The sequence below is a fragment of the Pezoporus occidentalis genome, unplaced genomic scaffold, assembly GCF_034315485.1.
Source record: "Pezoporus occidentalis ecotype Australia unplaced genomic scaffold, CSIRO_AGI_Poc_V1 ctg12, whole genome shotgun sequence".
NCBI lineage: Eukaryota > Metazoa > Chordata > Aves > Psittaciformes > Psittacidae > Pezoporus > Pezoporus occidentalis.
The window spans coordinates 1,860,845-1,874,819 of record NW_026912994.1 but is presented as its reverse complement, the minus strand read 5'-3'; the positions used below and the strand labels follow the sequence as shown (position 1 = coordinate 1,874,819).

The following is a 13,975-nucleotide window of genomic DNA, read 5'->3' as shown; positions in this document are numbered from 1 at the left end:
GTATCTGTTCACGTAAAGACAGCATTCTTCATATTCTGTCTGGATTTGTATGTTCAAAAATACTGTATTTTCTGAAGCTAATCACAACTGAAAATGCATATTTTTCTCTGCAGCACACGTTACTTACCATTACCACTTTGAGGAGAATTGCACATTTCACAATAAGGGAGGAATTCATTATTAGTGTAAGTGCAAACTCTACAGTGCCAAACTTTATTTAAGGCTGTGCTTTTGCTTGAAGTATTGAAGTCACAAGGAAGGATTTCACTGTTTTTTTCTGAAAACAAAAAGGGCTTTTTTCCAGTCAAAGGTTTTTTCTTTTTTTTACTGGAGTTGACTGGAGTAGATCCATTTAGGCTTTTTGCTCTTTTAGCTTCAGGTTCACAGGTACTTTCATGACAAATTGTATTCACATCACTTATAATTGTGGAATCCAGGTTTTCATTACTCTGCACTGCATCTTCTTCTTTTGTACCATCAGAAGGTTCTGAATCATTATGTAGTGATTCACTACCACAAAATATTTTGCGTTTCTTCTCAGTGGACGATTTGGGGGAAAAGAAAGAACGTATGTCATGCTGCCTTTCCTTTTCAAACTAGGAAAGGGGAAAGAAATATGTTAACCCCCCTTATAAGTACCGCATCAAAAGCTGTTAAAATTACTATTTTCCTCCATTAGTATCACCCTCTAATCCAAAAAGTTATTTTTACTTTGGAGATGGAAACAAAAGATATTTTCCTCAAGAATAAACAGCTAGCAGAAATCGCAATTGACCATTCCTCTTCTGTTTTGTAAAAGGTATTTCCAATATTCTCACAAAACTTTGAAACACCACAAATACACAGACCTGGTATATGCTATATGGCTTTTTTGATTATGTTTATTACAAGGAAAGGCTTATAAGCACTATTTTTAAAATAATTAAATTTAGTATAGTCATTAAAGATGTAGTTTAAACAGGTATTACTTACGTGACTCTGAGTGCGAGTCAGTCATCCAAACATAACCTAAGAACCCCCCCAGAAGCCTGTAGATGACATTTGTACCGAGCAGAGCACTTTTCCCAACTTCATCTAACTTTTAAAGTGGAATTTTAATTACTTTTTCTACTTATTTAGTGCTTTTCCATTAGTAAAGTCTGCAGTGCACAGAAAGCTTACGCAACCAACAGTTACTTTTTTTTTTTGATGAAATAAAACAGAAAAATGTAAGTTTTGAGTCTCACATGTGTAAACAGAATTTCATTTTTGGGATCTTCTAGGCTCTGATTTGGGGTCCAGGTCTCAGCAAAACTCAAAAAATCCCATTTCTCTTTATCACCTTCTTCAGCCTGCATTTTCTCTTTCTTGCCATTCAAGGTGCTGCCTGTAACTTTGGCCTGCAGAAAGACGACTTGCATAGTTTCCAAGGAATTCACATGTTGGAACAAATTTATTTACCTACATTCACTCAATCTTCGTCCCTTGCAAACTTAATTCAGCATTTGCAAAGTAAGAAACTGTACTAATTCAAAATAACTTCAGTGATTAAAACTATTCCTGTTCCAGTACCCACTTCTGCACAAATAATAATGAGTAGTGCATTTAGCATACTGTGACTTCCAAAGTTGTATATAAAATGTCAGCATTTATTTAAGAGTATACATTGGGTACCTCTCTTACAACCTTAACACCTTTCGCTTGGAATGAAGAGAAAAAAAGGAGACTTAATTTAAAAAAGCAGTTTAGTGGCAGAACTTGTCAGCTAAATTGTTAGTGAATATATTGAGATTCATCTATGTCAAATTTAAGGAGACTCTTAATGTGCCAGGCTGATGGGAGATTTTTTCAGAGGTACCTACGGTAAATAGAACACAGAATTTCAATCCCCAACTGAACACCAAATACAGCCTGTAGTACCCAGATTCTTCAAGCTGTGAGGACTCATCAGCAGGAGAGGAAAACATTGGCAAAAAAAAAAAAAAAAAAAAAAAAGGTTATCAGTTTCCCAATACAGTAACTGTACGGACACAAACAACTGAATCCCTACAACACAGGGGTAGCCACGTACAGGAACAAGAACCGTAAGTCAGAATTTCCATCAGAATAAATCCCGTGTAACCACAATCTCAAATGATTCTGACAAATAGAGTTTAAGAGGCAGTTCTTTCTACACTGACACTTCTGGAAATGTCTGAAAACAAGAGCTGGCAGAAGACTAACACACCTCAGCTGTCAAAACAAGACACGAATGAATGGTATCAAAGGCTACAAAAAGGTCACAGAAGTAGAACAGCCAAATTATGTTTCTTAGTACTCTGAATTCTCAAAGATCTTCCAAGTTAGCAAAGAAAGCAGAATGGAACCATTCTTCCTAACAAGGACTGTGTAATCTGGCAACAGATGATAAGATTACTGCAATGCTTCTGCCTCTCAGAACTGAAGTTCAATTAAGGCACAATACTCATCCAGTCAAAAAAAAAAATCCCACACCAAACTCTAGCTGTCATTAATGTGCAGCAAACCTTATAATTGTAACAACCAAAGCAATAAAAAGCTAGAAGATAAAAAAACCCCAATCTATAGATGTGAACCATCTCATTCATCTTGGAAAAAAGTTACTTATGTTTGGATCTTAAATGGAGAACAAAACGCTAGAAAAGACTAACTCAGAACAGACATGGCCATTTTGATGACTAGCAATTCTAGGTCCTCCAGATAAGGAAGAAGGTTAATGTTATTTGGTACATGCATACATGCACTTATGTGCTATCTTAACCATAGCGGGTTCTTGATTATTTGGTTCTACTCCACACATACCTTCCGATTCAGCATTGCCCACATTAAAATATCCATTGTTCCTTTTGCAATAAGGAAGTGAATATTCACAGAACTGCACTGCCCAATTCGGTGTGCTCTGTCTTCTGCTTGCTTAATATGGCCTGGATCCCAATATAGTTCAGCAAACACAACATGAGTAGCAGCAGTGAAAGTTAAACCCTAAATGGAATAAGTATATGCATTTTAGAAAAAAGATTCCACAAACAACTGAATATCTGAACTGGGGGGGGGGGGGGGGGGGGGGGGGGGGAATCTAAAGGTTGTACAGGAAATTCTTGCATAGAAATAAAAGGGACCATCTCAACAACAGACAGGCCTATTACACTGATTTCTTCCTTGGGCCTCAGATGTAAGCAAGATTCAGAAAATACTTCAATATTGTACAAAGACTGCATACTGCTTTTCATTACAGAAGTAACATCTATTTCTTATTCATCTGGTACTTTTAGAGAAATAGAATTTTGCTAATATTCAAGAATGAGATGCTGTTGCTGATCTTGCTTTTGCTCAAGTAATTTCATGAGAGGCTTAAAGAGTTAACATTATTTGTAAAAATGTTAGATAATATACGAGTCTAAAAAAGACATACGTCATGAAGATAAACTGCCTTCAGTTAATCACTTCTGTCACCAATGCCTTTACTATCTATACTCTTCAGGTTTCTTATTTCACGTATTTTATTTTTTGTCCTACCTGACCAGCTGCTTGAATACTCAAAATAGCAACGCGGGTATCAGGATCCTTCTGAAATTGATTGACAAGATGTGTTCTTTCTGCTGAAGGAACACTTCCATCTATTCGTATGTAATGAACCTATAACATATCAGAGACAAAATTACATTATCAGTGTCCATTTTTAGATCTAATCACCCTCTGTCCCCCAGTAAAAATATGAAAACATCTGTTCTATTCATGTAACTGATATATCAGTACTCTTTTGCCCTTTGATTTACAACTAAGCCTCTATGTAGAGAAGTGTAGACTTCGTATTCCCTGTTTACAAAAGGAGAAGACAACGAACATCAGGTCTTAAAATACAATACTCCACAGCAGAATCTGTAATTTCCCTGACATGACTTATTAAAATTTCAATCATTTGCAAAATAATAATAACAATATAAAACAGCAAAGTTAGTGACCATTCCCTAGCAATGGTTTAGAGTCCACAATCAATATACTATGAAGGTTGTTTGCAAACATATTTACTGCTTTGAATTAAATATTCAGGTGCAATGACAGTGTTTTGTAAAAGAAAAAAAGACAGAAGCACATTGATAGGAAAACTTGGGAAACAACTGCCTACAATATTGCCAATAATAATAAGGTATCATATGAAATGTGTTTATATTATCCTTGGATATAAAACAGTTCTTCAAAATCACAACCCCTTTTAATCCAGTGGCACTGACGTGTATATACTTAAAATCCATAAATTTCTGTACACACAGGTAATTCTACTGAATTCAAACAAAGCTCATATGTAACTGTAAATTCTGAAGTTAAATTTGTGTGTGCATTTGTTAAATCATTACCTTTTTTTCTATAACTGCCTCTGTACAGGCTTGAAGCATGCTTAAGTGATGAGCAAAAACTAGGAACTTCAGTTTGTCATTTTCAAGCATCATTTTGATATAGTCCTTTACTGCTCCTGCCTGAAGTAAGAGAGTTTATTTTCATTAGTTAAGACAAACAAGATATTCAAAAAGACAGTTTTGTTTTTATTTTAATGTCTTTCAATTTCCTATAATACGAAAAGGTAAAACTTCAATTCTTTCTGTTATCCATTTAAGACTTTAACAAAATTAACACTTTGTTAAAGATAAGATTATTCAAATTAAAAAAAAAAATGCAAATTTATGTTGTCAAGAAACCTCAGGAAAAAAAATCCAAACAGTTATACTAAAAATAAAAATAAAATAAATGAATAAAAGAATAATCACAGAATTAGCACTTCCTCCAGAAAAATGGCACTTCTGCCAGATTAAGATGTAGATAAAACCCCTTTTAGTTACAAGATCATTATCTGATGTTTTCATAGAATCATAGAATTAAGCCATATTTAAAAAAAAAAAAAAAAATCAGAACTGATTTCTGTCCAAACATATTTCAAACGGAGATCTTGTTTAATCAGAACTGTTGCTGCACCCACATGAAGCCATATCTCAAAACTGAAAGAATAATTTTGATACTTTCATGATACTGTAATCATAACATTTCTCTATTGAAACATTCATAGAATTCCTTTGTGTCAAATGTAATTTTCAATATCTTTTACAAAAACTGTCAAAAGTAACAGTGACAGTTAATAACAAAATTCATCAGTTATCAGTGGTTAGTGCAATACCCACTGCAGCAGTCCTCAGGTTTCTTTTTTTCTCTCTTTGTCTTTTAGCTTTCTATTTGAAAATGGATTTCCAGAGGGGAGAGACCAGAAAAGTGGGGAAGAAATAGCAACTGAACCACAGTGACATTTTTAAGATAGGGATAAAAAACAACCTGAGGGAGCTGGTCAGATTCTCAACTCTTCCTGCTCCAGCAGCATGTAGAACTTGTTTGAATTTCTATCCCTTTCTAAAAATAGGTCAGTGCAATGAAGCCTGATAGCAGGATAAAAAGTGGGCATGTAAAACATTTTGGTCATTAACTTGTTTTTCCCTACAGTCTAAGCTACAGTACTACAGGACGAAATACAAAAACATGGGGTCCCATTCAATGAGACCAGCTAGAGGGGATTGTTCTTCCACATTTATCCACGGGGAGAACTAGCACTGACAGAACACAGTCTGCACAAGGGCTGTACCAGCACCATCTTGGGTCAGGTGCAGCAGCTGCTGGCACACAGGTATGTATGTCTCTGAAGCATCCACATTCAGTATATCCCTAAGTCTGTCAAATGCATTTAGTGCTGTTGGAAGGCTGTATTTCTGGACAGTCTCAGGCATCTTGGTGGACACCTAATCAGTAACAGTTTTAACACTTAGTTCAGGGACTCAGCTTATTCTGTAAACATACAGGGGGAAAAAAAGAGCATTTCTCCACATTGAGTTATAAGAAACCTGAACCTCATCTAGTATTCAGGCCAATACAATTAATTTTATTAAGTTAAAAACAGACTGGGTATTTAAAATATATTAAGAAAAGACTTCCACACTTACTTTGGCAATGGCTGTTTCTTTATACATGCGTGTGATCAGATTCATGACTTCAGAAAAGTGGCTTTCAGAAGAATCTGAATTCAGATTCCTCATTAATTTCTCCCACTCTGCAAAAGTGGTATTTAAATTCTAATTGGTAGAAGAGATCAGTGGTTAGATACATAGTACAAAGCGCATTCTACTTCAAAATACACATTTCAAGCATAAAATGTTTAAAAACTGAGTGTTTTTGAGAACTCTATTAAATTTGGCTGGAAGTTAACTGTAGGATTCAAAATCTTAGGAAAAGTAAGACAGAAAGGAAGAAGTCTGTACTAAAATTACAGTGAATTTTATCATTATCTGATGCCACAAAAATTGCTATATTCATACTTTGTTATATTTTAAAAAAAGCAAGAGATGCTGTGTTATATACTCACACATTCTTTGCAACCACCTATAATATACCTGCATACATATAAATACATACAAAGACACAGATATTACTATTTACTAACAAATGTGTTGTTAGCAAAAGTGGAAAATTTACCTTAGCTGCAGCTTGTGGGAGGTCAAATGAAATACGCTGCCTAACTTTGGGAGGCAACTGAGTTAGAACATCATTCTTCAGTCTTCTGATCATTATTTCACTTAAAAGTTGGTGTAGTTCCTCTAAATTTGAAGCTCCTCTACAGTCCCATTGAGCCCTTTTACCAAAAAACCTGAAAATGAAAAATCAGAAACTGAGGGTACAAACTAGCTCTTCCAAATTCAACAAAAACCTTCAGTACATAACTAATTTTAAAACACACTATTACATATGAAAGTGTGCTAGGTGACAATGCCTGGTGCTCCTGTTTACACCAGAGAGATGACTGCTTTCTGTCTGATTCTTTTCAACGTTAAAGCCAGAGCTGCTTTGACTTCCCAGCAAATACTGCTGTCTGCAGGCATTACTACTCATCAGATGTATACAATCCTGTATTTCATCCCAGCTACACTTCCCTTTCTACAGGAAGCAAAAGTTTCAGGTATAATTTTATAATGCTTGTTTCAGTGGACTGATGAGAAAAATACACCACCATGAGAATGTTCTTTATTATATTATAGAGAGGAATAACTGAGAAAGAAGCTATCATGAAAGCTGCAAAGATCACCATTAATATTCCTTTGTTTCCCTCCCCAAAAATTCCCTCCTAGTTACAGTCAGAGATGGGATTTAAAGCTTAAGATACCATCTTTAAATGGAATACTATTTAATGATTAAGATTAAATAGAGGAAGTGGGTTTAAGGTTAAAAAGCTGTAAGTTGAAAAGAATTTATTAACTTTTTTCACTTTGTTGTTGTTGTTAAGGAAGTGTTGCAGCAGGAACACCAGCTTTTCTCTGTCAACACTGCCAAGAGATAACACAATAACAAGTGTGACAGATTTTGCTGCCTTTGGAGAGAAGCCCAGGTACCATTTTCCAAGGCCAGGAGAGTACGCTGCAAGCATGCAATTTTACTGGTATTTTAAAATAAATAAATAAATAAATCAGATAATTTTAAGCCTTACCAACGGTATTTTACTTGGCTGCCTATAACCATTTAGGAAGAAGACAGGGACTCACTTCTGCAGCGGTGAACTATTGGCATAAAACACTTAGAATGCTCCGTAGATGGCAAACAGCATCATCTTTTACTCAAATGCCTTCTTTGGTCTATTTATATGGCTGTCCTCAGAAAGGTTTCCTCCCTCCAGCTTGCGCATTGGGGATATAAAAGAAATGGTAGCAAAAACACAGAAATACTTTGGACCTCATCTTTAGAAACAGGTGTCCATGAACACCTAAAGAAAAAACCCACAGCATTTTCACAGAAAGTGCTGCATAAAATAATCCTATCAGGTTTATTACCACAGGATGTTTTGTTTCAGCCAGGTCATGAGACAAAGTTATTTACTGAAAACTTGCCAAACCCTGAACTTGATTTCTATTACATTTATGGTATTCCAAAAATAAGTTAACCATCTATGACTGAGTAGCTAACCATGGTGTACCCACGCACACTTGTGGTGTGAAAATTACAGATGCATTCAGTCAAAACACCATGGAAAAAAATAGCTTTTCTCTGAAAATTAGACAGCACTCTTCCATGTTATTTGAAGTTAAATGCTGATAAAATGTATATGATGGAGGGAGATAAACAAGTTTTATGAAAATGAAACCATGTAATTATTACTGTAAAAAATAAATCTAAATTCTACCAAATTTAGCTTACAAAATCTACTGCTTTGAAGTTACAGATATGAAATCTTATCTAAGAATTTTTTAAAGGTTCTTCCTTTCTCATAACTTCTTTCATTCCAGATTGTATCAGATTCAGATGGATAAAACTAAGCATTTTATATCAGTTTCCTCTATCCCCTCTATTTTAGAATATAGCTAGAGAAACCAATCATTAAACTAAAGCTAAGAGAAGTAAGTCAGAAGGAAGTGAATGCTCCTTAACAAGTTAAAGCACATGAAAGACGAAAATTCATTAAAGACGCAAGGGATAAAAATGGGTTAAAATTCATTAGGCACATGTGTGTAAAAAATGCGTAATGAGCAAGGTTACCCAGGAAATTGGAGGCAAGGCGGTGGACAAGAACTTAAAATGTCTTCATTTGATCCTTCAAACAGAATTACAAACACACTACTGCTTCTGGGAGTTTTATACCTTTACTTTTACTCAATCTATAAAATACAGAGACAAGTACTGTACTTTCTTCCCACCCATGCATGGTAGGATAGCAAAAAGACTAGATCCCATAATAAAGAGAGATGTAAATTATTACATGACATGAGCATAAGACAGTCAGAAACTCCAAAGTTTCAGCTATAGCTGACACTCCACCTCTAAAGGTAAAACCTACACACTTCATACCAGCAACAGTAAATTTGTAAATAATTTTGAAGTCCTGGCACTTCATTTCAGACTTTAATACCTTCCATTTTTTCCTCAAATAAAGTCTCCTACCAATTTATCCTTTTGTCAACCCTCTTTGATGGAGGAGATGGTATCTGACCGTCGATTTCCAAGCAGGATGGTACTTAAGTACTACTTACTGATCCTCTCACTTCACATGACAAGAAAATCAAAGACACTTACAGGAAAATAGAGGCTGAGAAACCTGAGCTGTTCAGCCTGGAGAATAGAAAGCTCTGAAGACACCTTAGAGGAGCCTTCCAGTACCTAAAGGGGCTGACAAGAAAGCTGGAGAGAGACTTTTACAAGGACAGGTAATGATAGGACAGCGAGGAATGGCTTTAAACTGAAAGAGGATAGATTTATACTAGATATTAGGAAGAAATTCTTCACTAAGCGTGGTGAGGCAGTGGAGCATGTTGTCCCGAGAACAAGATGATCTCTAAGGCCCCTTTCCAGCCCAAACTATTCTATGATTCTATGAAGTATAGACATACCTGACACGAGCATTGCAGTATTTTTTGGCATATTCACTCCAGGTTCCAAATCTTCTTGGAAACAGTGCCTCAATCTGCATGAAAAGCTGCATTTTAAAAAAAAGTGATACTGAAAAATTGCCTGCAAATATAAGACTATTTAGAAATAATTATTACATGATTACTGTGTTAAATTTGCATTCAGTAGTTGCACACAAAGTACACAGCTTCATATGCATGCAAAAACGTTTCATAGGAGTGTTCACATGCCTTGAGACAGGACAGTTTTGGGAGGCCCTCAAAGAAGAGAGTATCCTGAACATCATAACACAATGCTGATGACTTAGAATAGACTTACAATGGACAAGAAAACACAGATAAGAAGATGTTATTCCTCAAAATGCAATTTCTGTCGTTTGCAAGGTACATGGGCTTCTGCAAAGCTTCCGTACAGCTATTCCATGAATAGTCTGTTTCAAGATACATGGAAAACCTACTAATTCTTTAGTTTTACTTCAAAAAACAGACAATGACAATACAGACCAGAAATTCCATGCCTTTCTTCCTTGTTGAATATCAGAGAATGCTTTGTTTTAGAAGACACCTGGTTCCAACCCCCCTGCCACTGGCTGGGACACCTTCCACTACACCAGGTTGCTCAAAGCCACACAGCAGGACGTGAATATCAGTTTAGACAACCTAAAGAACCTAAAAACAACCTAAAGAACCTAAAGCCACAAAGAATCCTACTTTATAGGCTGTTTTACTGTCAAAGCTTTCGCGATTCAAAGATCAGTACTAGATCTGACACACTATTCAGAAGCAGCAGGGGGTAGCATAGAGACAAAGAATAATATAGAAGGCTCTCTCCTAAATGCATTCCCCTGCAATCCTCTTAAATCTACTGTGCATCACTTCCGTCATGTAAGCTTTCATATTACATAATCACATGCTAGTGACCTCTCCCAAAAAGAAAATTACTGTAGCCTAATCTCGTTCTTCACAGGCTTCTTTCAAGACAAAAGTCAGAGAACTGAAAAGCAGTATTAAGAAAAAAAATTAGAAAACAAGCCAAAACAAAAAACCCTCAAAGCCAAAAACCCCCCAAACCCCCACCAAACCCAATTTAATCACCCAGCTGAAATGCTATTTTGATATAGATCTAGGTCAAACAAGAAACTGCCTGTAATTATTTGCTATAAAAGTACAGAAATACAAATTAATCACGTTTTTTGTTTCCCATACATATTCCTTTTAAAGACTTCACAGAAAGATTCTGCTTATGACACAGAACTGATTAAAGAGATGTAGTGCTTTTTACACTCTACCTTATAAGCCATGGTAGAACTTTGGTGTCACTATAAAAATGTCTGAATTAATTTTCCATTTGTACATCAGTCTTGACCACATTACCATGATCAAGGAAACCTTGTATGGAATTTTCTTCAAAGGCCTTTTGCAATGTTACTTACTGATCTTCGTAGCAATGTACAATACACTTTCTAATTTCAATTTGTCTTCCAGGATTGGTTGCAATATCTTGGTGCAGGCAGTTTCAGAATTGCCCATACCCACAGATATAAACATTTGTTTTAAAGTTTAAAGCAAACACTCATAATACACCAAGCCCTTTTTCATACACTGGATATCTTTCTTGAGATATAACCTCTCTGATCAAATTAAAGGGTCTTGACATAAGTTCTATTTACACAGCAAGAACCTCTAAACTGTAAAGTATTACCTATATAACCCTTACAAGTTCCTTGGACACAAATTAGCTCTTATATTCCATTAATTTCTACATTTGATAAATAAAGGCAGTTTTCTTGGGTTCGTATAAAATCCAAGTAGGTTTTAATTTCATCTCTGCTCCTCCCCAGTTCTGTAAGCTGAATTTCCGCCAAGGGAAAATTTATCTTTCTGGGCTGCAACAAGCACAGGATGTATTTTTTTCCACTTACGAAATGCAAGTGAACATTAGGAATATTCAAAAGACCAGCAATAAATAAAGGACTTCCTGTATCAGATGATCAAGCAGAAGATTTAATACAAGTTCTTACCTACCAAGGACTCTCTTACACAGTAGAACAAAATAATTACCTACTTCGGCTCCTTATTTTCTCTTCCACCCAACAGTCTGTTACATGCAAGATTAATTTCCTATAGGAAACACCGTTTCAAGTCACGTGTGCATGACACAAGTTTGTAAAATGTCAATGCAGTCAACTCAAAGACACTGTTTTTATTTCTCATACTTATTCATAATGCAGCAAGTGCAGGTTTGATGTTATAAAGCATATAATTGTACATATTCAAGTAAACTACAATATAGTTCATTTATTACTGATACTATCCTTAAAAACCAAAACACTATGTCAAATACCTCTTCAGGTCGTCCTAGAGCAGGTGTTCCAGTAAGAAGAATAGCTCTAAGAGCCTTCTGCACAATTGGCAACAAAATCTTGCTACGGGTGGCATTTCTGGATTTCATGTAGTGTGATTCATCAATCACAACTACCTTAAAGTTCTGCCTGTACAAGGTGTCTACTAAAGTCTGTGCACCAGAAGTTAACAGGCCATACCCCAGAATCGTTACTTTGCTGGTTGATATCCTCCTAAAAGAGAAAATCCAGAAGTTTTCTTAGCAAGCTTTCATTATAGGAAAATGGAAATAGCAAAGGAATTGCACCAAACTTTTTTCAAAAAGGACATACATATGATTGATTAATTAGTGGGCTGTCAAACTAATAATAACAGCTTTTTGTGTTTAAAACATATTAACATCACACACTTACAAATCACACACATTTCACTGCCACTTTAAAAGACAGACATTGCATTTAAAAGGAAGTTTCTTTATCTGGTTGCATTGCTTCAACTTGTGCTGCTTTCCAGGAGTATTGCATAGGACAAATCTACTTTTTGGATAAAAATATTACACAAGTCAGATCATTATGAGCACATTATGTAAACAGCACCTAAACACGCAAAATAATAAAAATCAAGGCACAAGATGAAAATTTAGTGTTTAGTTGGAAAGGAACTTCTTACAATAAATTTAAAGGCATTGATAGGCCCAAGGCACAAATTAATTTTTAATCACTAGAGAGCACTGTAGACCTTCAGGAGCCTTTGAGCAGCACAGGAACTCTTAGAGCTGTTAGACAAACAAGTCACCAGAATGGGAGTCATAGCTTGTCTACCATCTGTCAGATGCTACTGCTCTGCTGGCATGATTTTTATTTGTTCTCCAGTAGCACCAGATCAAAGACCTAACTAAGCTGAAGTTTCCTTGAGTATTTATGAGGAAGAAAGTACATGCATGTGGACATTCATGCCTCTGGGTATGGAAGAGGAAATGGTTAAGAGCACCAGCACTGTGGTCAATGCACTACAGATTCTGGCTGTCACTGCACAGATAAATGCAGCAACCGGGAAAACAAGTACTTCCCCTGCCACTTTGTGAAGGGTGAATAAAAAAATTTACAGAATTATTTATTGTTGGTGTAACCAATTTAGTCAAGAAACATCCAATTTAAAATTTTGTTAGAAATCATAAGAACATCAATCGATGCCTAAGTATATTTTAATCTGTTTAAATTAAGTTAAACAACTTAAAGCAGTAAATTCCACTAAAGTTTTGAAGAAAAGCAAGTATGGAATGGAGAGAAATCCAGGCTGAACATATGGAAGCAAAATGTTACAAAATGCTAAACCAAGTTTGGTAGCTGCATTTTTGCATTTTCTTGCAAATGTATAAAACATTTTTTAATGTTAAAATATTAATTAGTTCAACAGCTACCTCTCTTACAGCTAGGGAAGCCTCCTGGGAGTTAAAACAAGCAGAAACCCAAGTTTTCCTCTTCCCCTGCTGTTGAATAAAAGCGATAATGGTTAAGGTCTACTTCTTTTAAAATCTTAAAGACAGAAAATGAACAGAATTGTTTGCCATTTATTTTTGCCATTATTTTCCCTATTCCACATTTTTCCTTTCTGCATTCAGCACTATAAGCATGAAGTTTGTGTGCATTTTAGCTAAATAGCTTAAAAAAAAAAAAAGGCTCATTGGATCCTTATTTTAGTTCCCATACTCCTGTGATAAACATACATATTGACTATCGGTAGCAACTACTACTTTTAAAATGCATTTTCATTTGGATTTCTCTGGTTACCACAAAGAAGGTTCCAAGCTACTGTCCCATCTGCACATCTTGGAGGCCAAGTTACTTTCTGATACTTCCCAGACAAGATGAAGATCAGTCTCCCTTACGCAGAACTTTTAGAACAACATCTAGACATTACCATGAAATCAAGCACATCATTTACAGTAGAGCAGACTAAACAATACCCTTGTAATTCAGTGTAATAGGAGAGTTATTAGAATAACAAACAAGACTGAAAGTCTCTCTTTGGTAAATTCATGTTATTAAGTCTAAAGATAGAAAGCCTAGGACATGATGATGTTTTCAGTTATTTAGAGAATACTTACTCTAACTCACAAATGTTCTCAGTACACTAAATAGAATTTTAACAGTAATTACTATCTTGTTTTAAACATATACCAAAAGTTTTCTAAAAATGTGTTCAAATTGTTT

At 35.4% G+C, this 13,975-nt stretch overlaps 1 protein-coding gene across 7 annotated transcripts in view; it reads right to left on the bottom strand.

The window, feature by feature from the left end:
• Nucleotides 1-13,975, bottom strand: part of ZRANB3 (zinc finger RANBP2-type containing 3) — a 494,211-nt gene that overhangs the window by 450,822 nt on the left and 29,414 nt on the right. For all 7 annotated transcript variants that reach the window (XM_062605890.1, XM_062605928.1, XM_062605938.1 and 4 more), the window contains 9 exons: nt 11,764-11,995; nt 9,402-9,487; nt 6,505-6,676; nt 5,976-6,104; nt 4,353-4,472; nt 3,514-3,633; nt 2,800-2,979; nt 1,227-1,379; nt 128-596 (listed from right to left, as the gene is read on the bottom strand). In XM_062605890.1, coding sequence (XP_062461874.1) covers nt 128-596; nt 1,227-1,379; nt 2,800-2,979; nt 3,514-3,633; nt 4,353-4,472; nt 5,976-6,104; nt 6,505-6,676; nt 9,402-9,487; nt 11,764-11,995 — 1,661 coding nt within the window. The remainder of the gene's footprint in view (nt 1-127; nt 597-1,226; nt 1,380-2,799; nt 2,980-3,513; nt 3,634-4,352; nt 4,473-5,975; nt 6,105-6,504; nt 6,677-9,401; nt 9,488-11,763; nt 11,996-13,975) is intronic.